This window comes from Phyllostomus discolor, chromosome 13 (assembly GCF_004126475.2).
Source record: "Phyllostomus discolor isolate MPI-MPIP mPhyDis1 chromosome 13, mPhyDis1.pri.v3, whole genome shotgun sequence".
Taxonomy (NCBI): domain Eukaryota; kingdom Metazoa; phylum Chordata; class Mammalia; order Chiroptera; family Phyllostomidae; genus Phyllostomus; species Phyllostomus discolor.
Window position 1 is genome coordinate 34,518,667 of NC_040915.2, and position 25,700 is coordinate 34,544,366.

General features: G+C 56.1%; 1 protein-coding gene across 1 annotated transcript in view; it reads left to right on the forward strand.

Annotated features, from left to right (window-relative positions):
* Positions 1-25,700, forward strand: part of DOCK2 (dedicator of cytokinesis 2) — a 362,016-nt gene that overhangs the window by 300,562 nt on the left and 35,754 nt on the right. The window contains exons 31-36 of the mRNA XM_036013875.1: positions 3,019-3,119; positions 3,210-3,268; positions 13,548-13,696; positions 18,776-18,861; positions 24,819-24,975; positions 25,607-25,647. Coding sequence (XP_035869768.1) covers positions 3,019-3,119; positions 3,210-3,268; positions 13,548-13,696; positions 18,776-18,861; positions 24,819-24,975; positions 25,607-25,647 — 593 coding nt within the window. The remainder of the gene's footprint in view (positions 1-3,018; positions 3,120-3,209; positions 3,269-13,547; positions 13,697-18,775; positions 18,862-24,818; positions 24,976-25,606; positions 25,648-25,700) is intronic.

Consider the following 25,700-nt stretch of genomic DNA (forward strand, 5'->3'; position numbering starts at 1 on the left):
GGGTGAGGCTCTGGGGGGCGCCACTTCTGATCCACTCGGAAAAGGAGGCCCCAGATCGACAGTCTTGTGGCCCACAAAGATCTTCAAGGAGGAAAGCCAGAAGAAAGCCAGATGCACTCCTAAGTATGTGTTGTACCCCAGAGAACTGAAAACACGCACCCACGCAAGAAGTTGTGTGTAGATGTTCACAGCAGCATGATTCACAACAGCCACAAGGTGGAAACAACCCGAATGTCCATCCCTGGATGGGTGGACAAACAAAAACGTGGTACATCCGTGTGGCAGAAGAGCGCGCAGCAATAAAGAGAGATGAGGCACCAGTACGCATGCCCACGTGGGTGAGCCTTGAAAACATTCGGCTGGGGGAAAGGTCCTGTATTTTCTGACCCCACCTCTGTGAAGTGGCAGACCAGGCAGAGACAGACAGTGGAGGCGTGGTTGCCAGGGCCTGAGGGGGAGGGAGGGATGGGGGGAGGCTGCGGACGGGTCAAAGGTATCTTTTGGGGGCGATAAACCCATTCTGAAATGAGATGGTGCTGATAGTAGTTGTACTACCTCATGAATATACTAAAAACCACTGAATTATACACTGTAAAAAGGGAACGTTGTGATAAGTGAATTATACCTCAGTTTTTAAAAAGAGAGAATTAGGAATGAGGTGACAGAGAAAACACTTTTGAAGGACTGAATCGGGTAGAAGAGAGGAGGGCAAGAGGCTGGGCTGGACCCGACACATCTGTGTGTTGCCAGATTGTGGGGCGGGGTGGGGGAGGAAGGGGTTCTGGAATTGCTCTCAAAATCCATAGCAATGCCACCTACTCTGTCCTGTGCAGACTTCCTATTGTATCCTGACTGGTCTGATGAAATCCCCTAAAATCACGCATTTCTCACCTTCAAAATGACTCTTTCCACATCTGGTCACCAGGTTTTCCCTGTTCCTGGCTTTTTGATTTATATCCTGGTCCTAAATGGGCAGGAGTGTAAAATCTGGGCTTCGCGGACCGGAGGAGCACATTTTCAAACCCTGCGGGTCACGGGGGTGTTGGGGAGGGAAGAGTGGAGTGACCCCAGGGGACCCGCCCCTCACTGTGTGTTTGGGTAAGCCCCGTTGCTGTGGAAACACAGGGCTTGGATTCTGCTTCTCAGGTCACGGGGAAGCATTTGCAGGGCTTCGAGGAAGGGAGTGATAGGGCCCAGCTTGTTTTGAAAGGTCCTCTGGTCTCTGTGTGGAGAGTCGACCGTGGGAGCCACAAACCAGGAGGTCACGTCACTGTACCCCGAGAGTGGCTTGGTCTTTCTCTGGACTCTGGGAGATAGGTAGGTTTCGGGGGAAGAACGCACATTCCCTCCACAGAACGTGAGCGGCTCAAGGCAGGGGCTGCGGCCTGGGTGAGCCCTGCCCTGGCCTCACATGAGGACAGCGGCTGGCCCATGGACATTCATTAAATATGCATCAACACGTCCTCAGCCAAAGACTGACCACTGGGACGCGTGGAAAGAGTCCTGCATGTCAAACAGAAGGCCTGGGCTCACACCCAGCTCAGCCTCTGTCTCCTCATCTGTACAATGGAACTCATAACAGCTCAGTAGTGTTGACAGCTGGAGGGAGGTGCCTGGCCCATGGGAAAAAGTGAAATGTTTGTTTTGTTTCTTTCCAAAACTGGAGCGTGTTGCCCATGGGAAAGCAATGATATCGCTGTTATCCAGGGTGGAGCTGCGTTTGACTTCGTCTTGCCCCTGAACCCACTGAGGAACATCTTTGAATTAAGGATGAAGTTCTTAATGGCGGGTGGCTTCTCCGGTCAGCTTCCTCTCCTGCTCTGCAGCGCTGGCAGGGGGCTGAGAGTGGGTGGGCTTTGTCCAGCAAAGCTGTCCTGCACCTGCTCTGTGCAAGGCCTTGGCATCTTGTAATAACTGCCCTTGAGTACCCCAGGAGCCCGGCTGTACTATTTGATTTGGTCCCAAAGGAATCACTAGACTAATGAAAAGAACAGTAAGGCTAAAAAGTGCTTTTCAGCTCTCACTGAGATTCGTGCCCTTTAAACACATCATCTCGTGGCATCCTTCCTGCAGCCTCCGCAGTGGGTGCGGAGGGTGCCTGTCCTGCAGACGGGCTCACCGAGGCTCAGTAACGCCCGGGTGCAGGTCTCCACCTCTCGGGCTCTGTAGCCTGCATCGGTGCCGCCACAGTCACCGCTGCTAATCCTCTGGAGCACTTGCCACGCACTGAATCCTTTGTCATCTGCTTCACCACGAGCCAGAGGAGTGGCTTCTAGTCTGAGTCCTTGCATTTGACACCAGCAGACCGTGTGAATGTTGAAACTAGGACAAGCCCGCATCTAAGCTGGGTCCTCGGTGGTTCCCAGCCTCAAAGGAGCTTCAAAATTGCCCAGAGAATGTGTAAACGCACAGCTTTCTGGGGTCTGGCTCGGTGGGGCTGGGGCGGGGCCAGGGCACGTGCATTTCTGACAAGTGTCCAGGTGGTGCTGCTGGCCTGGGGCCACGTTTTGAAAACATTGAGCTCAGGGTAAGGAGAAGACAAACCATTGTAAGACAGAACGGGTGCTGGCCGGTCCTGGGAGCTGCCGGGCAAGTTCCGGGAGGACTTCCGGGGAGGCCCGGAGTCCCCGACCACCCTCTGAGGCAGAGGCAGAGGAGTCAGCTTGCCAGGACACCCAGCTGGGGCGGGTTACTGGTCTCTCACGAAACAAAATGAAGCAAAGCAAAGCAAAGCAAAAATCAGCCCTAAAACCCTCCTCCTGGCCCAGACCCTGCGGTCAGAGAGGGGCCGGCCGGCTGGAGTCAGCGCCTGGAGAAACCCGTCCCTTGTCCTCGAGGGGGCCGGGATGTTCATTTCGGAGGGAGCGCCGGTTGGCAAATGGCAGTGTGCCGAGTTAAACTGGTTCTGCTCCCGTCCTCTGCCGCCTTCATAAATGATTCAGGTTACCCAGCACTGACTATGCCCCCCCACTTCAGGCCCGCTCCCTGACTGTCGTCCCTGTTCCCTTTCGTTCACAGCTGTGGAATAACTATTTTCATCTGGCGGTGGCTTTCATCACTCAGGATTCTCTGCAGCTGGAGCAGTTCTCGCACGCCAAGTACAACAAAATCCTGAATAAGTAGGTGGCGTGTTTGGGTCTCCGGGAGGGGGAGTTTCAGGGGAACCTCGGGGGCGGTGCCTGAGGCAGACTCTCTGTGCCCCTCCTCAGGTACGGGGACATGAGGCGGCTGATCGGCTTCTCCATCCGCGATATGTGGTACAAGCTCGGTGAGTAGGCACTGGCAGGCACACAGGCGGGCGCATCTGCACCAGCCGAGCTCCTTCTTGAAGGCCATCTGTTAGAGGGCCACGGGGTTTCCAGCAGGGGGAACTTGAAATAACAGTTTATCGCTGTGTGCGCCCCAGGGTCCGTAATGAGTGTCTGATGAGAGAGAGTACCCACCCCTACCCCCCACCCCTAGACAGCTGTGGGTCTGCCTCTGCGGGGTGCCCCTGAGGGGTTAAGATGTCAAATTGGAATCTATAAGAAGGAGGAAGGGTCGGACAGCTGTGAGAATTCATGTGCACGTCCGTCACACGCATGCTTCCTGCTGATTGGTGGGCTGTCCTGCATCCCGCTTCTTATGTGATGTGCGGTCTACGAACGACCCTCCAATCTCCCGGGGAGAACTGGTTCTATGGAAGAGCAGGGTCTTCTGTGACGTGAGCTGAGCCGGAAGGTGGCCCCGGAAGCTGTTCTCCCCGCCTCGGTGAGCTGGAGGAGTCACGTATGAGCCGCGTGGTACTCGTGGGAAGGGGGATGGAGTCAGGGAGACATTTATCGAGAGTCTGAGTCAGGCCTGTCTGTGCTAAGGAGATCTTTTTTAATCTTCACATTCCCTTCTGCAAGATGGAAAGCCTCCCCCCTCCTTTTATTGATCAGGAAACTCGGAGTGGGAAGTAAGTGGCTGGAGATCAAGGAGCTGCAAATCCCAGAGCTTGATTTTGCTCCCACACGGATGGGGGCCGCAAACCTTGCTTGAAGGCCGCATCTCGCTCCAGAAATATGTGCCGAAAGGGCAAAGGGATGGACGGATGCATGCATGCACGGACGGGTGGATGGATAGAAAGGAATGAGTAATGAGGTGTTTCCACCCCCGAGTTTTGGAGCCCTCCTCAGCTCTCCGCTGCTGAATCGCTCTGCCCTAGGCTTGGATGCTGACCCTCTCCAGCTGAGACACTTGCGGGGACTGACTGTGCCCGTCTCTTGGATTCAACCCGAATCACCTGCCTGACCTTGCTTCTTGCGTCCCCATCTGTTTGGGGACAGCAGTTTCTTGCCCCACTCCAGTAGGTTCATTTTTGCAGGGGAAGCAAGCACAGGGGATCGGCGATCAGTCTGGGACCAGTGCTTGCTGGCAGCACTGGGCTCGGGCCGAGAGCGCACACTGGGGACGGGAGGGCGGGGCTGTGGGTTGCCTCACCAGATCAAAGCGACAGCTGGGAACTGGGCCCAGAACAGACTGCCGCATCTCTGCCGTGGGCCTTGCCCTGTCACTGACAAGCTGTGAGGCCCAAAACAAGGGGACTGGGTGGCCCCCGGCTAAGCAAGGGGAGTAGCACCCTCTCCCAGGGCGCTTATGAGGATCACACATGCAAACGGGGAGAGAAGGAAAACACGGAGGCCACACGGATGTCGGAGTTTTCCTCTGTGTTTTCACCCCCGCCCCACCAGGACAGACACCGAGTTTCCTCTTCTGGCTCCTTAAGCATCAACGCCAGGCCTGTGTCACTCATCAGCGGGGGGTGGGGCTGGGGTACGAGGATGGCAGCGTGCGTGTGCAAAACTACCCCTGTTAGAAAGCCACTGTCCTAAAGAAACGCCACCTCTGCCCCGTTTTTCCAGAAACGCCTGCCTTTCCCCATCTACCTTTTGTCTCTCCACGTTGGATAAGGATGGGGATGTAAGAAGCATTTTATGTCTTCTTTGCCGTCACTCCGCAAGAGGAAAAAAACAGAGAAGCGCGGTGCAGGTGCAGGCCTACCTGGTCGCGGGCACCTGGCCCCGGGGTCAGGAGCCGGGGAGGGAGCAGCTGGGCGCGGAACAGAGGGAAGCAGCTGCACCAGCGGAGGGGGCCCGCCGCCTGGCTCTGGCTGATTGCCGTCCTATTAGAATGCCAGGCTGATGCTGTCACCGCTTCCAGTTTTTCAAAGGAAGCCAGGGGACAGAATTTTCAAATGTGTTTTCCAATTTATGAATATTGATAACTCCCTGAAAGTCTTTAAAACACTGACTGGGCCCGGCAAAACACAGGGCCCAGATTTAGCTTGCGTGTGAGTTTGCGTTCTTTGCTTTGCAACAACGGCAAAGACCAGAGAGAGCCCCCGTGGGCTTCCTCCGCAGGGTCCATGCGCCACAGCCCCGGCGTTGCCCGGATTGCAAAACGGGGATCCGTGCTCCGTCCGCCTCCAGCCCTCCACACAGCCCGCTCTTCCCTGGACGCCCTTCATGGTCATTGTTTTGCACACACGAGATTCTATTTAGATATAGATTATGTTTTGGCAGGCTTTCCTGCGCTCCCAATTATGCTGAGGACTGAAAAGATGTTACCAAATATTCCACCTGCTTAGAACCACAGAATATCAGAGCTGGAAGGGCCCTGCAGCGATCATATTGTCCAGCGTTTTTCAAACGTTTATTTTTTTAGCCGAGGACTGATAAAAAACAACTGATGCTCAATGCATATTTTGGATGAAATCTGAGCTATTCTAACTGAGGTGGGGTCAGGGTCCCACAGCCCGTTATAATAGGTCACTCCTGAGCACCTCACACAGACCCCTGGGGATCTTCTGGGGAGAAATCCTGAAGCACTTCAGATCATATTTTGAAGCTACAGTTCTGGTCGAACCCAGCGTTTTACCAGTGAGGAAACTGAGGCTCAGAGGGGGGAAGAGGTGTGTCCAAGGTCATACAGTGGATTAGAAGAGATTCAGGACAAGCACTGTGGCCTGAGAGTTTGTCCTAAATAGTATCACAGACTCTCTGCTGTTTGCAAATACCTGTAGGATGAATTAAAGCAATTAACGGATATACTTGTCAGGGTTTGGCAGTTGCAAGAACCAGAACACTGACTGTAGCTGCCCTGATCCTTACTTGTGGGAAGGTCAGGGCCAGGGCTACCCTAGGAGGCAGGGCAGGAGAGGCAGCTTTGCATTCAGGGCGTCCGTTCCTCCTGCATAGCTCTGCTACAGATCCAGTCTCCGGGGCACAGCATTCTACTGGCCTTCCTGGGATGGCCGCTCCATTGCCCATTGCTGCTCCCACCAACCCTGCATCCATCGAGGGAGGCAGAGATTCCTGAAATCAAATGTCTACAGACTCATGGAGAGGTCCGACAAAGCCTCCAATGTCCGCTGCAGAAAACCAAGAGCAAAGCATGCTTTGCGAACCCGGCCACCTGCCTCCCCTCATGGCCTGGCCTCCCAGGAAGAGGAAGTAGTATGTCATCAGCCGGAAGGGGCTTTCCTGTTACTCATTAGTTCCCTGGCTGCTTCTCCTTGCCTGCCTCCCCCAGGGATAAGAGAGCGGGAAGGGGAGGCCAGCCCAGCCGAGTGAATGGATGGCTCCCCATGCCCGCCCCACCCTGCCTTCCATCAGATGCTGGCGTGAGCAAGCTTCCTCCCAGCACACTAATGAGGTGACCCTGCTAATCCAAACTGGGACAAATCACTGTGTGCACTGGGGGCCGATGTGGTGAGAACACTGCATCGGGTAGTGATAGGCTTTAAAGTGCAATTCACAGAGTGGCCAGACAGAGTGAACCTCAGAAGCTGCCGTTGCCAGCGTGGCTGAGTGCCTGCACCACAGCCCTTCTCCTTTCTCCTGGCTACCCGAGCCCCGATTTTTTTTCACGCTCACAATTCACTCAGTGAACAATGTCTTCCAGCAGGTGATGGCCATGTGACCCAGCTCCGGCTGATGAGAGCCAGCACAAACAAACTTGTGGGGGCTTCAGGAAAACATTCCCTGGCCCCTGCCACAGTTAAAACAAAAGGGAGTGGGAAAAATTCAATGAGCACGACATGGTTTTTTGCCCACAGTCCTTCCTCCTCTTTCTTTCTGAGAAACCAAGGTGCCCCCTTAAAGCTGCGAAGACACGAGTGACGGCATCAGGGCGGAGGTGCGGCTCTGCAGGAAGAAACCTAAAGCGGAACTTACCCCGTTTAGCCTGTGAACCAGATTTCGGTTCATCCATAACCGATGCATCTTCCAATTCAACCCCCAGATTTTACAGCTGAGGTCACCACAGCCCAGAGAGGCACAAGGGCATTCCCAAGGTCAACCACAAATCAGTGACTCAGCTGAGGAGGAAGAACCTGTCCCTTGACCCCAAGTCCAATGTTCTGACTAATCCTTTTTTTTTTTCCCAGAATATGCAAATTATTTTCCAAGGCTGTGAAGTAGTGAACTTGCTATGTTTTTCAAAGACTTCTCATAATAAGTAGATCATAATGCATGTTAAGTGGCTCAATTTTGCTTTAATGCCCAGAGTAATCAGGGCATCATCACCATGATCATCAGTATCATCTTCTTCTCCTCATCAGGAAACATTCGAGCAACCCGTGATTATCAGATAGCTAATTGCAAAGATCATCCCAGGCTTGAAGGTTATTTAACGCTCTTCAGGGAAAAGTCTAAATGAAGAGTGTGTGAGTGTGTGTGCACGCGCGTGCGTGGGAGAGGGCAGGTGCAGGGAGGCCTTGCGGGGGAGAAGAAGGACCACGTGTGGCTACCAGGACCCCGCCACCACGGGGTTAATGCATCTGTGGTTTGGATCCTGGGAAGACGCCAGATGCAACGCACTCTCCCTGAGAGCGTGGCCTCGCCCCATCCATTTCTGCTTGGAGGGAAGCGATGCACGTTTTGTCGGAATGGCTTTGCACTCAGCCACTCCGCACTCACTTAGGTTACCATCAGGCTGCTGTGCTAACCGTCTTTGCAGAAAATAGAGGCACATTCCAGAGGCTGGCATTGCGGCCTCACTCGCGGGGAGGTCTCTCCTGGCAGAGCTGCTGTGCAAGCCACTGGGCTGTTACTTTCTAGCCATCCACAGGGTGCCCAGCTGGGTGTGAAACTCCAGGGAAAGGTGGGGGGGTGGGGGAAGCACAAGGCACAGTCCCTGCCCCGCCAGGAAGAGCTGCCATCTAGATCTGCAAATAGGACAGACTCAGAATGAAAGTTCCAGCCAGGAGTGTGTTCTTCTAGGTGAATCATGGAGTAGGAACTCAGAAATTCGGGCCAATGGGAGATAAGTGAGGAAAATAAGGATGGCTCCATCAGGGCAAAGGGCTCTTGAGTGAGACCCCCAGGTGGCCCGTGTCAGGACTGAAAGAAAGGGGGAGCGGGCAGGTATTTAAGGAGAGCAACCCACCTCAGTAAGCATGGCCTCTTTGGGCAGGGGAGAAGCTGCCGGGGAGAAATGGGAAATGCGATGAGAGAGGCATCTACCTGCCCATCCATTCATTCATTCATTCATTCAACAACAAAAATGGGGCACTGGGGTAGGCAGAATGACAGCTCCCCAAAAATGTCCGTGTCCTGATCCCCAGCACCTGTGCCTATATTACCTTACGTGGCAAAGTGGATTTTTCAGGCGTGATTAATGTGAGAATCTCAGTGATGGTGAGAGTCTCCTGGGCCATCTAGGTGGAACCAGTGTGATTCCAGGGTCCTTGTAAGGGGAAAAGGAGGCAGGAGACTCAGGGAGACACTTCAGGGAGCTACACGGCTGCTCTGAAGGCGGGGGCAGGGGCCACGAGCCAAGGAATGCGCGTGGCCTCTGGAAGCTGGAAAACGGAAGGAAACAGTTTCTTCCTTAGACCCTCCAGGAGGACCTCAGCCCTCCTCACACTTTGACGTTAGCCCAGTGACACTCATTTCAGACTTCTGACCTCCAGAAGTCTAGGAAATAAACCTGTGCCATGACAGGCCGCTGAGTCTGGGATGACTCAGAACAGTGGTGAAGGGAGCCAGTGGAAGCAGCCTCTCAGTGCCAGGCGCTATAGCCGAGGCTGGGACGGCCCCTGAGAGCAGTTAGGGGGTTCGCCCTGCCCTCGTTGCACTGAGCGGTAGCACACTCATGGCGGAGCTATTTAATTGTGGTTGCAAAAGGGAAGTAACTGTAGAGTAGGAGCCTGGGGCTCCTAGACAGTCTGGGAAGGACGCCTGCCCAGCGAAGGCGGCTGCACTGAGGCGGAGGCAGCCCGAGCTCCGGGGCAGTGCTGTCCTGGGGAGCTGGAATGTGAGCCCGCCATCGAAAGGCAAATGCGCTGGTGTCCGCATTTTTAAAGGAGTAAAAGAGAAACAGGGAAGTTAGAGGACCTTAGAGAAGGAGTAGGATTCACCTGGGTAGGAGGCGGGATATGTGGGGGATATAGGTTCTGCGTGGGGATGGGGTCAGGGAGAGGGAAGGAAGAGCATGGCGGGCAGAGGAGGGGCGAGCAGTGGTCCGGAGCAGGAGGCGGCCAGTGCAGGGCGGGCGGGGGAGAGGACGAGATAGGGTGAGCAGAAGGGGCATCAGACCACACTACCTGCAGGCTCCGCCCCAAGCACAGCAGAAACCACCGCAGGATCTCACCGGCTGTGGCTTGACGGGATCAGACTGGGGCTTTTCACGTGCCTGCCAGGCCAGATTACGAAACGTTCGGACGGCACAGAGAAGGCTTCAGAGGGTTGCGAGTGCCAGCCAAGGGAGACAAGCTAAACCTACCCCGCCCTCTCCCCAGGCCAGCTCCGGACTCCAGAGGTGAACCAGTAAACTGACCGGCCTGAAAAGCTCATGAAAATGTTCAGCGGGCTCTGTGAGGTTGCGCCATGTCCTTTCTTGTCGCTTTTTCCGGAACCCAGCACGGGCCGGGCTCACTGTACTGACGGTCATCGAGACTGTCACATGCAGATGATTCACAACTGACATTGATGCTTACGGAGCCTCTCTCATGAGCCAGGCGTGATGCAAAGCCCTTTGTTTATGTGAAGTCTTTTACGCTCATCCACAATTCTGCCAAGCAGGGATTATTATCATCTGCATTTTACGGATGAGATACCAGAGGCTCAGGGAAGGTGACTGACAGGCACCAGGCCACACAGCCCTCGGGCAGCAGTGGCGGGACCTGACCCAGGCTGTGGGGCTCCGAGATTTGGCGGGGCCTGGAGGGGCTTGGCCGCAGAGCGCGTTCTGGGTGACGAGGGGAGAGCTGACTGGCTGTCTGGGAGCAGTGCCAGTGGGGAGCAGGGATCTCCGCTCTTTCCTCCCTTTTTCGAACTGAATGAGTGACCTTGTCTGGTCAGCCCAGCTTTATGTCAGAGTGCCCAGTGGGCAGGCAGGGCCCTGAAGTCCAGGGGAGCATTACTCACCCTCCTTCCTGTTCATCCCAGAGTCTGTGCCAGCCTTCCAAGAGCCACACACTCCCAGCCAGAGCCCCACCCCCGTCCCGTATTTCATAAGGCCAGGGGCTCACCCAACTTCACTGTCGGCCAAGTTCACCATTGTCCCCTTCCTCCCGCCCTCCCTTCCTTCTGGCCTTCTTCCTTTCTTCCCATTCTGCCGGGTCATCTTCGTAGTGCCCTCGGACCTCTGACATACATTCTCAGTCTCCCCCGGACAGAGGGAGGGACGACAGAGGAGGCCACTGCACAAATGAGACCCGGGGCCGAGAGCACGGGACGGCACTCCGCCCACACCCGCAGCTCTGCTCCGAGCCTCGCTGGCACCGCGCCGTCCCCACAGCGACCCCGGCGTTCGATTCTATCCTGCTGGCTTATTGGCACTTGAAAAGCCTTTTCTAATTGCTGTCTGTTCCCAGTGAGGTTCAGCCTGCATTATATGAAAAAGACCCCTTCGCCGATTCCCTTCCTTTTTTCAGACACAGCCGCCGGTGTGTCTCCTGAATGAGGATTTTTTTTTCTCCAAATGAGTTAGCATTCAATTAGCCACAAATATATTGTGTGCGCGCACACACAGGCATCTGTGCACATAAACGTGCACGCACACACGCACATCTGGGTGACCTAAACACAACATCTAGTGCGCTAAAATTCCATTTCTGATGCAGATGAAGAAAGCCGCTTCCCAGGGCGTCGTCAGGGCCGCGGGGATCACCCTGTCTGTGGAGACCAGTCTGTCTGTCCTCCCCTCCTCGCCCGCTCTCCCAAACACCGCTGCCTGCAAAGAGCGCCCGTCAGTGGTATCCAAGAAACCCCCGGTCCGCCGTCCGTCTGCTCTTTATTTTAAACCGCCTTAAATGTATCCTTATCGTGCGCAGTGCCCTCCAGGATTCCAAAGGCCTTTGTTGCATAAGCAATTTCTCCATCCCGTGGCAGCTTATCTGACAGTTTCCCATTTACCTTCTACTTATTATTGCACTCGACTTTGAATTTTAAAACCCCACTGTGGGCTTAAAGGATCTTGAAGGACGAGATCAGAAACCTAGATTAGCCATTACTGTGAACCTGCAAGGAAGTAAAATATGGGTATATGTATATGGAAGCATGTACATATTTTTCTTAGTTGGGCCAAAGCAGAGGCTTGAGGCTCCAGTGTAATCCAGACGCATCGTACACCGAAGCTGACGCCCGGGGAAAGGGTCTTTATCTTCCGCTGCACGCTCCGCCTGACTTCGCCATTCCTTTCTCACCAGCTGAATGTATTCCTGGGCTGATGCCTTTTTAATCTGAATTCCGGGGAAACGCTCCGACATTAAGCCTCATTTAGACTGAAGGGAAATTCATTTTCTTGCTGCCTTCCCTCTCGTCTCCTTTTCTCCGCTTTAATTGGAAGCAACAGCGCCAGGCTACGCGAGATTCCACCTGAGCCTCTGCACCCCGGGGGCACTCGGCCCCAGGCGAAGCCCACCACGGTCTGTCCCGAGAGTGGGGAACTCGGGCCCCTTGGCGCTGAAACTCAGGAGCGGAGAAGGCGGCCGTTGATGGAACATCCGGGGCTCAGCTTCAGGGCCGGGGGCACGTGGATGTGCTTGCTCTGGCTCCCCAGGAAGTCTCCAGGCCCTGAGTGTCCCTCTGCACCCCCTTCTGTGCCCCATGTGATGTGTGTGTTCCGAGGAGTCCGCTCAGTTCTGCTCAGCAAGGCCGCCCTTTGGAGCCCGTTTTGGCGAAACATCCCGACAGTAAGAGCTGACACCGCAGAGTGTGCCTTGAGCCAAGCAGAACGCCTGCCACATAATCATTCATTCATTCTCCCGAACAGCCCCATGAAATAAATGCCACTATTCTCCCGTGTTACAGATGAGGACACTGAGGCCCAAGAGGTGAGATCAACCTGCTCAAAAGCACAAAGCTAGCTGATGGTGGAGTCGGTTTACAGGATCAGGCGATCTAGCCCCAGAATCAGCGCCCTTAACCACTGGGCCACACGACCTGGGTAACGGGCACCGATTCTTCCAGGTTCTGTGCCACGTACACACAGACACATTTTCACGCAGCCTCAACGGGTGGGCATTGCTATTGCATTTTTATAAGATGCATATCCTGTTCATATAACGAGTGTAGGAGCCAGACAAATTCACTTCCTCATTCAACAGACAGTTCGTGAATGCCCAATACGTCCCGTGCTCAGTGCCACAAACACAGACATGGTTTCTACCCTCATGAAGCGCTCAGTGGGAGAGGCGGATGCTTATCAAATGATTCCACAAGTAAAGACCTCATTGCAAAGTTGGGTGAGAAGACAGAACGCAAGAAGCCCACGCAGTGTTTCTGACCTGTCTGGGGTGGGCTGGGAACGTGGAGGAGGGGGCTCTTCTCAGTGCACCCATCCAGTGGGACCTGTCCTGGGGGGGCAGGTGGTAATGGGGTGGGGGCGGCGTTGGGTGCAGCAGGACAAAATATCGTGGACCAGGGGGCAGTGTGAGCACAGGCCTGGCGGTGGAGGAAGCCAGGCGAGTGTGTGATGCTGGACCCGGGTCCGTGCGGCTGGAACGCCAAGGGCGCGGGGAGTGGGGCGCGGGAATGCCTTGACACGAGGGGGAAGAAACGCAAAGCTACCCTTCACCTGACCGCAAAGCAGTGTTTTAACCCCGACTAGCCCACTGACGGTGCTATTGTAGCAGATTCCTAGCAGCAAATTTCATTTGTCTCATGACACGGCTGACAAAAAGCACGTTTCCCCAAGTCTCAGAAACACGGGGGGTGTTGCAGACGGACGTAATTGCTAATACCCCCGCGGCTCACTGCCGTTAGCGTGCTCCACCTGGGCCCTGTTGGCAGCGGAGCTCGCGCAGGTGGGAACCCTCGGAAACGGGGACGCGCTCTACCCACAGCTGCGCCGTTACCCTTACTAGCAGAGCTCGCTGGGGTGGCGCGCGCGTCTCTTGCAGGAGCTAACACACGCGAAGAGTTCAAAGGGCGCCTCGCTCTGCGCAGACCACTGTGCATGGGTTCACTGCTGTGCTCCCGGGTCCCCTCCTTTCGTTCTTTCTCCCCAGGCCAGGCCTGGGCAGGGCGTGCGCCACGAGCGCCGTCTGACGCGCCGCGCCCCCTCTTCCCTTTCAGGCCAGAACAAAATCTGCTTCATCCCGGGCATGGTGGGACCCATATTGGAGATGACACTGATCCCCGAGGCCGAGCTCCGGAAGGCCACCATCCCGATCTTCTTCGACATGATGCTGTGCGAATACCAGAAGAGCGGCGACTTCAAAAAGGTAAGCGATGAGCCCGTGCGCTCGGGCCGACACCCCTAATCCCCAGCCCGTTGCCCGATGATGGTATCTCCCTCCCCTCGGCCTGGCCTCCGTCCAGCGGCTCGACGGGAGAATGGGGACATTTCTCCGTGTGCCCGGAGTGAGCTGGCAGGTCGGATTCGGTCGGCATTCCGTTGCGCTCTCCTGCCCGGGGCCGACATTGAAGTGTGCTTTCTCACTGGGTGTCAGCCGGGTCCCCCTCCCGACATGGGAATAGGTGACGTGCCCCCGCGTGTGGGGAGTGAGCGCCTTGCGTGAGGCCAGGGTCACTGGCCCAGGATGCTCACTGACAATCCGGTCAAACGTGAAGGGTGAGGACCCTTTTCTGGGCCCGGGCACTCTAGAAGCTCCCCACGGGGGAAGAAGCACCCACTCCCACAGCAGGCTCCTGGTCATGTTGGGAGGTTCACCCAGCTGAGGAGGGCTGGCCTCCGGGTCCCGTGGGGGCTGCCTGCTAGGGTGTGTCGGCCCCTCACACCTCGCCCCCGCCCTCTCCGCTCCGCCTTCTGTCCTGCACTTACCCCTAACTGGGGTCCTCCCCCGCCTTCCCCAGAGTGTCTGCCCCATTCTGTGCCATATGCTGCCCCCAGATAATTTTTCTTAAAACCGGTACTTCCAGGGCAGCAGATTCCAAACAGCTTTTCCCCAAACCCCGGTAGGCACCTGGCCCCCACCACGGTGCTCACTGGCTCCCTAATCCTCAGCCATGGAGTCCGAACACTTCAGCCTGAGCTCGGGGCCCTCCTTGCTCTGACCTCCGACCCCAGGCAGACTTTCACACCTTCCAGCCTTTTGTCATGTCGTGAGCTACTCCCACGTCCCCGCCAAAGGCGTGGGCGCCAGCTGGCTTAGAAGATGACCTGGGACGAGTGTGCAGATGAAACACACCAGGTTCCCGATGGTCCCAAAGGGAAGCAGGCGCCAGTCGTTTCTGGTCCTGACGGCTGTTCAGTGGCCTCGTGTCTTCAGAGGTTCACCTGTAATGTGATTTTCCTGCCCTAAAGGATGCCGTCACAGTGACAGCCCTGTGACGTGCACCTACCTCTTTTCCATGACCAGGGTGGGCCTGGGGCTCCTCCCTCCGGGCGTGGGTTCATCGCACGCGCGTTCCCCAGTTGCCTCTTTGTTTCTCCCTTGTTGAAAGAGACGGGCCAGCCAGGCCGGCTGGCGGGGCAGCTGCCCGTGTGGACACCAGCTGGCGTGCCCGGTGGTTGCTCAGCTGTGGGAGGAGCGGACGTGGGCGTAGCTGTTCGATGCAGGGTGCGCGGCCACAGAAAGTGGCCCAGGAAAGGGCAGGGACAAGGCCCCCAGGAACCCCAAGCTGCCATGATGGCTGGGTCCAGAGTGAACCCCAGAACTGAGGTCTGAAATCCAGAAGGTGTTGCATGCAAACTGACGTTTGGGCGTGATGCCAGAACAATCTGATAAGAGAAGAGCCGGAGGGCCAGCAGATGATGGGGGCTCCCTTTCTAAACTGTGGGATTCCTCAAGGAGCTAGCAGAGCCCATGAGGAAACCTCAGCAGGGCCTTTGCTCAGATGATGGGGCTCCCTTTCTAAACTGTGGGGTTCCTCAAGGAGCTAGCAGAGCCCACGGGGAAACCTCAGCAGGGCCTTTGCTGCAGCTCGTGTGCACCCTCCAGCCTGATTCCCGACGTCCCGTTCTGGTGCTGTCCTGCCTGTGCTTGGCCCTTCCATGCCCCCTGCACCTGCAGAGATCCCAGCCGTCCTCCGGGGCAGCGCTCACCTTCCGGCAAGGCTTCCCTGCTTCCTGGAACCGTGGTTCCTCCGAGCTCGAGGCACCTAGTTTGTTCAAGCAGGAGTTAGACTCTGGGCGCTCAGGGGGTGATGGTGGAGAGGGAGGGGGCCCCAGGACAACCTCACTTTCTGTGCTGAGCTCCTTCTGCAACGTCATTGCCAGATTTTCCCGGCTCCCCCTCTTGCCTAAATTAGACAGCTGATGCGCTTGACTGAGAACCTTACCCCTCCTGAGCACAGCACTTCACCCCAGACCACCTGTGGACAAGGAAGACTCGGCAAGAGTGGCCTCGGGTTGGCCACACTGTGGCTGGTATGACTGTGTCCCAGGCAGGGTGACATGCCTCTCATGCTCCTGCATGGGGCTGGGCACTTCACCGGGATGCCAAAGGCTGTGGAACAGCCACTCGAAAGCACAGCACCTGCCCGGGAGCACGAGACCTGCGCTCTCCCACCCGCCCCAAGGGCTCCGGCGTGGCGGGTGCAGTGTCTGCACATCCCCAGCAGCCCGTCATTTCCCTCCCCGCAGGCTCTTCTGCGACCCGAGACAAGTGCTTATTTGCCCCGTCCTCGTCTCCAGCTCCACGGGAGAGGTTACCTCACGAGGGGGAACCTCGTGCCAGCATCCACCACTGAACCCCTGGGACGAGGACGAGAACAAATGCAGTTCCCCCACAAAGCTGCTTTCCGGAGCCACTCAGCAGTCGCAACCCTAGCATTAGCCGTCAGCGCAGGGGCTCGGCCAACCCCGGCGCATGCCTGAGCTCGGGCGCCCCCTAGTGCTTCGTACACGACATCTCGCCTAGCCCCGTAACCGCCCAGGCGGCAGGCACGCCTATCAACCTTGTGGAGAGGGGCTGAGGCCAAACCTGTCCCGCACCTGTTTTTGTGCACAAACCTGTATGGGGACCCAGCTGTGCCAATTTGTTATGCATCATCTGAGGTCGCATCTGTGCTACAACAGCAGAGTGCAGTGGCCGTGGCTGACTGACCCCATGGAGCCTGAAATATTTACTGCCTGGCCCTTTAAAATAGAAAACATTTGCTGACCCCCGTTATAAAGTGCAAAACTGAGGATTAGAAAGACCTGCTAGTTTTCCCCCAACGGCAGAGGGAATGGAGGAACATTTAAAGACAGAGAGCCTGACCTCAGTGCCCACGCTTGCAGCCCCTGGGATATATTTCTTCCTGCCCCAGGCTCAGCAAAGTTGACCTCTCTAAGCAGGCTAGACCCCCAACCCCTGCTCTGGAGAGTATGGGATGCATAAAAACACTTAACAGGATGCCTCATAGAAAGGGCGTGGTCCATGTGCAGCCCAGAGCCTCACCTGATTGGCCCCCATCCAGGCCTCTGCTCTTATTTCCTTCCTCCCTCCCTCCCTCCCTCCCTCCTTCCCTTCTTTCTTTTCTTCCTTCCTTCCTTCCTTCCTCCCTCCTTCCCTCCCTCCCTCCCTTCTTTCCTTCCTTCCTTCCTCCCTCCCTCCTTCCCTCCCTCCCTCCCTCCCTTCCTCCCTCCCTTCTTTTCTTCCTTCCTTCCTTCCTTCCTTCCTCCCTCCCTCCCTCCCTCCCTCCTTCCCTCCTTCCCTCCTTCCCTCCTTCCCTCCTTCCCTCCTTCCCTCCCTCCCTTCTTTCCTTCCTTCCTCCCTTCCCTCCCTTCCTTCCATCTTCTAGTCCCTTCCTTTGGCCCTTAGCACACAAAAGTGAGGGAACAGCAGCCCTGTGGATGGTAGATAAACCGGGGGAAGTGACTCCGGTCCCTGCCTTTCATCACCTAAAATCCCAGCCAGCTGGACTGGGCTGGTGCTGGTGTACCAGGAAGGGCTGGTCGAAAGGCCTCTGCCACGCGTCTGAGGCTGCAGACAGGCCATGGAAATGCCGAGCCTCGGCTTCATCTGTCATTACAATGGACACTCACGGAGGGCGGTGCCAAGCAGCGCTGGCTGCTCTTCGTGCGTTGTTGCAGTTACAGGCTGTGCTCCACCTCCTGACTTCACGGAGTTACTGTGAGGGCTTGGATAAAACATCCAGGTTAGGAGCCAGGCGTCCCCAGAGGCTCCTGTGACCTTGGTGACCATCGCCCAGGGCCTCCTTCCCTTCTCCAGGTGCCAGGTTCTTACTTGAAACGAGTGACACGTGCACTGCACGGTTTGCACACACTCCTCAGGGTGTGACAGTGAAACAGGACAAACCATTTTGCGTTAAAGTCACTTAAAAGAGGCACCTTATGAACCTTTGAAATATTGAATAAGCCACTCACTCAGCTGGGTGAGAGCAGGGAAACAGAACACTCTCTGACTTCGGTCTATAAGATTTGGTAGAACTGTTAGTGCAGGCTTACTTTCGGCTCACTTAAGCTAGTCTGATCTCTGATCATTACAGTTGTCACCAGCCTTGACTCTCTGAGGCATCTGCTCATGTAAATAGTACAGACAGCTTCAGGTATGGCTGGATCCAGGGACCCAAAAAGTGGCATCAGGTTTCAGTCACGCTTCATCTCTTCTCCTCTTTGCTCTCCTCTGTATTGGCATCATTCTCAGGCAGGCTCTTCCACTGTGGTCGCCCCCAGCAGTCTCAGGCTTACAGCCTTCACCCTTCAAGTAGACCGGAAAGACTGCTACGACCTCCAACAAAGCCTCCCATTTGGGTCTCACTGGCTTTGTCTGGGCCTTTGTTAATCCTAGGGTCTGGGTGCTGAAAGACACTGATTAGGAACTAAGCCTGAGTCACGTAGCCACACCTGGAGCTCAGGAGGTAGGGTCAGCCCCCACCTGAGTCCCACAGACTGGGAGTAGGGCTGGTGCGATCCCCCAAGTCTGGAGGAAGGAATACTAGGCAGGCAGACATAACAGCTGCGTGGGGCAGCACGCCACTCCCTGAAGGCACAGTGCTCTGTGGCCACCCTCTGTGCTTCCGCACATGCCGTGCCCTCTGCCGGGAACGCCCTTTCCCTTCCCACTCTCCTACAGATTTCTGTCAACTTTGAGAACAAGCTCGAATGACCCGGCTGTGAGCCTTCGCCAACTCTCCATTCTCTCTCCCCCTTTCCCGTCCTCTCTCCCGTGCCCATGCCTGAGCTGCAGCCCGCACCCTCTCCTTGCCCCTCCGCTCTCTGGGAACTCCTAGAAGGCACCCAGAGTGCCCCATTGTTCCTGCTTCCCAGCACTGAACCTGGGAGAGGATGGGTGCTCCCTAACGTTTTGGTTACAATGATGAACTGAGTAATCTGAACGCTGGCCCTTCTAATGGTGTTGATTGGTGCTGATGTTCATCTCTGACTCCCTCAGTTTGAAAACGAAATCATCCTCAAGCTGGACCACGAGGTGGAAGGGGGCCGAGGAGACGAGCAGTACATGCAGCTGCTGGAGTCCATGTGAGTTCAGGGCCAGCGGGGAAGGCGCGGGGTGAGGGGGGTGGGGGGTGCCAGGGCTGGGGGCTCAGGACTCCCAGGGGTTCCGGGGGCTCTGTCCTCCCCTGGACACTCATGGGTATGGAGGAAACTTCCTTTTTGGAAGAAACCTCACCTCTCTCTCTCTCGAGTGGCTATTTCGTTGAGGGTGACTGAATGGGAGGGATACAAAGAAACTTGGCTGAGTGGGGAAGAGGGACATACCCCACCCCAACGTTCACTTACGTTACCTCTCAGCCGTGGAGTGATTCTGCGGTGCTTCCCGTTTTCCTTTTGTAATCGCTGGCCGGTACTGACCGAGAGCAGCACACACAGATACCCGCAGCGCCGGGGCGCCGCACGCCGTGCTCAGCCTGTGTGGACTCGCTCAGCCCCCTTCTCTCTCTGATCCGCATTCCACGGAGGCAGCCCCCGAGGCACAGGCTGTCTCGTGTCCAGGGAAACCAGGACACGCAAGTGAGCCGACAGGCTGCGGCCCGAGCCCGACGCTGCCCGACCCCAGCAGTGGACAGTGGGCAGCCCTCGAGAGCGCTGCACTGGGCGTCATTTGTTTTAACAGCTTACACTTGCATGCCCCGCAGGTCCCCTACAGTGTATAATCCGATGGCTCCTGGTACAGTCACACAGCTGTGCGGCCACGACAGCCATCGATCTTGGAACCTTCTGTTACCTCTGGAAAGAAACTCCATGCCCCTTGCCCCTTAGCCAGCATCCTCCCTCCCAGCCCGGGCCCACTTTCTGCCTCCATGGATTTGTCAGTTCTGGCCATTCCATAGACATGGAATTATCACTACAGGGTCCTTTGTGACCGGCCTCTCTCGCAGAGCACGCTTCCGAGGGCCATCCATGCCGTAGCATGTGCCAATAACTCAGTTTTGCCGAATAACCTTCCACCGTCCGGATGGGCCCTATTCTGCTTATTCATCATCTGTTGACGCGCAGGCATCCATCTCCGCTTTTTGGCTATCAGTGCTCCTGTTGCACGGTGCTCCTGTGGGCATTCATGCACACGTTTTTTTGTGTGGATGTGTGTTTTCAGTTCTGTTGGGTAGGACACCTAGGAGTGGAGTCGCCGGGTCCCGTGCTGAGCTGCGTGGGACCCTCGGGGGAACCGTGAGACTCTTTCCCAAAGAGGCTGCAGCCCCCACGTCCCCACAGCAGCGCTGGAGGCTGGGTCTCTGCATGTCTTTCCTGCACTCACTGATGCCGTCCCACCGATGAGAGCCATCCTAGAGGGTGTGGGGTGGTGCCTGGTGGTGGCCTGGATTTGCATTTTCTTGATGGGTAACGAGGCTGAGCATCTTTTCATGGGTACACTGTCTGCTTGTGTGTCTTTGGAGGAAGACGCTGGGTTTTCTTCCTGGCTCCACCACTCAGCAGCTGCACAAGTTAGGCCAGTCACATGATGTCTTTGGCTTGTGTCCATCTGTAAAATGGGCTGGTGCGCCTTCTGTGGCTGCCTTAAAGACAGTGAGTATAAAGCACCTGGGACGTGGTAGTTTCTGTCGTGGCCATTGCTGCCTTCCTACCCCTCCCCACCCCCCAACACTTCACCCCAGGTGTAGGAATGAGACTCAGACACCCCAAATCTCCTCCTAATTGTAGAATCTTTGATTTGTATAGTTCTCTGATATAACTCTGATTTTTGGTGCTGCCTCCAATCTTCTTTGAGTATTTTAACTTTAGCAACCAAAGCACACAGAAGGCCTTGCTCAGCCCCTCGGGTAGCAGTGGGGTCCCGGGCGGCAGCACCCCGGCCGGCCTTCACGCCCCTGGGGTCAGCACACAGCCCTCCCCGAACACCTGGAACACAAACGCAGCTCAGTCGGAAGGAGAGACCCACCATCTGCCCCTGGATGGGCACCGAGGCCGACTGTCCAGGGGAAAGGGAACAGTTTGCCTGAGTCAATGTTTATCTTCAAATTCTAAAAAGGAAAATCTAAATATTGACCGGAGGTGACCCCGTGTCCACCGCTGGCAGGCTCCACTTTCGTGGGCGGATGGCGCTCTGCGGCAGCCTTCAGGTGGTCAGCGGGGTGTTCAGATCCTTCCTGAGCACGTATTTATAAAAGGAGCCCGTGGAGGGCGAGGAAATGAGAAACAGCTCATTATTTTTCTCCTGAGACAGAGGTGTGAACGATTCTGACAAAAAGTAATCAAGCCCAACCCGGGGAGTCAGGACCCCATCCGTGCCTCCCGTGGCCAGGTCCCCGCTCCTTTCTTGGAACTTTCCAGGCCTCGGCGTCCCCATCTGCGTATTGCAGGTGCAAACACTACCCAGCTCCCAGAGATGTGGTTGAGGATAGCCAAGAAAAGTCACAGAAAATGCTTAGCACCGTCTCCGACAGCTCGCAGGGTGGCCAGATATGTTAACTATTATTAGTATCATCGATCTCCAGGTGGGTGGCGACGAGGTTATTCAAGGCCGTGAGCCTGGCCTCTGTTTGCCCTCCGGGCTACTCATCCTTGGTCCTGCAGCCCTTCCGCACCGGCCGACAGAATGCGAGGGTCCCGTGCCGAGTGGAGAAGTGAGGCCTTCTCTACTCGGCTGTGTTCTGTCTGCGTGGGGATTTCTCTAGAAGTAGGGAGGGGCCTGGAAGGCGTAAAGGGACGGAGAATCGTGTGCTCTGGGACCCGGCTGGCTGTCCGCGGGCCGGAGGACATGTCAGAAGCGGGACTGCACACAGAGTGTTGACAGGAGTAAAGGGAAGTCCCGGGGCTGGCGGCGTGATGGGGGGCCTGGGCCCGGACCCCTGCTTCCAAAGGCCTTCCACGCTCAATGCCATCTGCTCAAGGTGTGAGCTCCCCGCTGTCCCCCACCCCTCACCCCCAAGGCAGGCCCCCCCTCCCCCCTTTCCTCTTCCCACGGAGGAGGGCATCATCTGCATCACCTGGAGATTCCCACAGCTCTTCCTCCTTGTCACGTGCACCCCACTGTGGGACTCAAAGCGCAGCAGCCGCTGCGTGACCTAGGTGGGACCAAGGTCAGAGCCAAGCCCCGGGGGCCTGGGCCTCGTCTGTGAATGCAGGGTTTTAATAATGCCTACCTCAAGGAGATTCTGGGAGGATTAAACAAGGAAATCAATAACACGGGCTTAGCACAGCCTCTGGAACACAGGAAGTACTCAATAAGTGGCAGTGTCAATGTCTATTATGGTAAGTTTTTATTTTATTTCTGCATCCACTGCCTTTGCTAGATGGTGACCTCCCGGAGGTCAGCAATTTCCTGGCTCTAGAACAGTGTGCACTGGGTGGATGTATGGATGGTGGGTGGATGATTTCTTCTTTTTTTATCCTCACTTGAGGAAATTTTTTTTTATTGCTTTTAGAAAGAGAGGGAGGGAGGGAGAAGAAGCGTCAATGTGAGAGAGAAGCATCAGTTGGTTGCCTCCTGCAGGCACCTGGACGGGCAATTGTAGGCGCCGGACTGGGGACCAGACCTGCAACCTAGAACCTACCTGGGTGTGCGCCCGCACCGGGAATCAAACCCACAACCCCTGTGGTGATGGGACGATGCCCCAACCAACTGAGCCACACCGGCCGGGGCTGGATGGATGATTGCAAACCAGTCCACCCATTCACCTCACAGTCCTAGGCCACAGGAGCAGTTCTCTAACTTCTCGCCTAAAGAACAGAGACACTAGGAAAGCCAAGACCTAGTGCTCCCAAACCCTTGCTTCTCGAAGGACCAGTGGCATTAGCTTCCGCCGGCAGCTTGTTAGAAACCCAGACTCGCAGGCCCCAGCCAGGCCTGTGGAAGCAGAACAGGTGAACACAACGCCCAGGTACTCCCACGCACACCGAAGTCTGCATAGCAGTGGACTGAGCTGATGGTTCTTAATGCTGGCTGCACATCAGAACCGCCTGGATTTACTTAAAAAGTAAAATACTGCTGCCCGGCCCCTACCCCTAAAGACACAGAGTCGTTGACCCAGGGTGGGCACTGAGCTTTGTAAAGGTCGCCCCGCCCCCTCTGTGACTCTACCCTGTGGCCAGGGCTCTGAGATGCCCTCCGCCCTGGCAGGCGGTGAGAAATCACACCCTCCACCCCGAGACTGCGCTGCGTTTAGGGCGGGAAGCAGGGCTGGATGCCACCGGTCCAGACAGAGCCAGGCGCAGCTGCGACTAAGCCAGACGGGGGAAATCAAAGGGCAATTTGCATCTCTCTTTGAGAGCGGGGAAACAGGTGCTTCTCCCGCTGAGAAGACGGATTTGTCTGGTCACAGCCACAGTTGGCGACGTCACCTCCTTCCAGGAGGATTGGCTTCTGGGAGGAAACGAGCTCCCCACTAACCCTGCCGCCCCACCAGAACCCCCCTCCTGGAAGCTCTCGGGGCCTCAGCTGCCCCAGGGGAGCAGGCAGAAACAAATAGCCCGGATAACGCTCGTCTGCAGCTCTCAGAGATGCCTGAGAACACGGCACAAAGTTTCCTGCGGGAAAACACTGAACAGCACCTGCCCGGGTTCCCAAGGTCACCGCTTACTGCCTGAATGACCTTGGGAGGGCCCGTGAACCTTCCTGAGCCTTGATTTCCTCACATGGAACACGAGGGGAATATTTACTACTTACCAGAATCACCGTGAGGACTTCTTAAGGAAAAGTGAGTAGTACAGGGTCTGGTGCAGAACACGTGATTAACAAGAAGTTGTCATTAATCAAATGAAAATCCATCCGCCACTTCCTACCTAGCCTGTGGGTTAAGTGAGGGTAGGTGTGATTCTTTCTGATATTTCTTTTTTTATTTTGTATCGTTTCTCCCATCCCCACCCCTAGCAATGCCTAGCATAGTACCTAGCAACGAACAGGTGCTTAGGGAGTGTCACTTCTTTAAATGTAGGATATTAATATTACAACCAGTGTCAAATTTCAAATAGTAGATGCACATGTAAATGGAAAAACGAGCGCCATCCTGGTCTGTTCCCCGCCCCCGGACCCCTTGTCAGGAGCAGCCACCCTGGAGGGTGTGGTGCGTGTTTCCCGAGCACGTCCTGCAGATTCACAAACACACAGAGACACCGACACGCAGCTCCGCTCACGCAGGGTTTGCTGGTCGGAAACGCAGAGGCTAAAGCCAGACTGCTGGCATTTATCCGCTGCGTGGCCTCGGGCAAGTCAGTCGACCTCTCTGTGACTTCGTCTCCCCATCTACAGACATCCCGTCTCACAAGACAGTGATGAGAGTTTAAACAGTCAAAATTGTAAGACGGTCCAAATCACGCCTGCCACAGGGTAAGGCTCTGTGTGAGCCGGTTAAATAAAAAACAAGTATTGTTCGGAGACTTAGTCTCCACAGAGCTTTGCATGTCAACACATATTGATCTCTCAGGCTCAACAGAATTACAGTTTGCGAACATGCTTTAATTTATTTAATCATTTGCCTATCGATGGAAAGTTAAAACGGTTCCAATGATCTCACCACTGGGCATAATTTAAAAGCACGATACGTATACCCTTGCACACCTCTGAGAATATCTCCGCGGACTGGATTCCCCAAAGCAGAACAGCTGGCTCAGAGGAAAACTGCCACGCAGGAAAGTGTCGCCGCCCTCCTCCCGACGTGGGTGTAGAACAGTGACCATGTCCCCACTGTCCCCAACAGTGACCGCTGCCCACGGGGGAGATTTGCTTTTACTTTTCCCCCACTTTGATGGGGGGAAAGAAAACCATAGTTGACCCTCGGCCACTGTGGGGTGAGTTGCAGGGGTCCGTAGACCTGCAGTCCATTGGACGGCTGTATGGGGGTGAACAGTGTGGGAGTGAATACATGAACAGGATGTGCCAGTGAACCAGGGGAGCCGAGACTCACTAGGTGACTTGACGTGGGCGCCCCTCCACCCTCGCCCACCCCCCCCACCCCAGCACAGCCTCCTCCCTGGCCTCGTGCTCACTGTGCTCACTGCCCTCCCGCCTGCGCCCGCAGCCTGATGGAGTGCGCCGCCGAGCACCCGCCCGTCTCCAAGTCCGTGGAGAGCTTCGTGGGCCTGGTCAAAGGCCTCCTGGAGAAGCTGCTGGACTACCGGGGCGTGATGACGGACGAGAGCAAGGACAACCGCATGAGCTGCACCGTGAACCTGCTGGTGAGTGGGGCTGGCGGCCCTCCCACGGCCCGAGCCTGGCCACAGTCTGGGGGTGGGCCTGGCCTCGGGGCTCCCCGCTGTGCCAGATCGGGCATACGGCACCGAGGGCTTCGGAAACCAAATAGACGCAGGCTGGGGCCCCGGCTCTGCCATCTGCTAGCTCCATGTCTTAAGGCCCGCCACTTCCCCTTTCCGAGCCTCAGTCTCCTTATGTCTGAAACAGGGATGAGTGTTCCCTGGAGCAGCTAACAAGCACAGCACATGGGAGGAGGCTGGCGGTGGAAAGGGGTTAAGCGGATGAGCTTTGGAGACACACAGCCCACGGGTCCTCGTGCTGCCCTTGACTTTGTCAGAGGAGACTGCCTCCATGATGTAGTTCAACTGCACCCCCGATACGTGACGGCTGAGAGACCTCCTCTGTCCCTTGTAGTCCAAGGGTCCGGGAAGTGACTGTCCACGCAGACTGTCCTAGCGGGGCTGTTGGACGCATTCGGGAGAGGAAATGTCTCGTTCCCATCTCAGGGGGTCCAGACAGTACACAGCGACCTCCCTCTCACCCCCATGGCCGTACCCCCCACCCCCGCTGCTCTGCAAAGACAGGCACTCACCGCTGTTTTCCTTCCCTGCCTAGAATTTCTACAAAGACAACAATCGGGAGGAGATGTACATCAGGTAAGATTTTTGTTTTCCAAAACCCAGACCTGCTGCGTCCCTCTCCTGCTCAG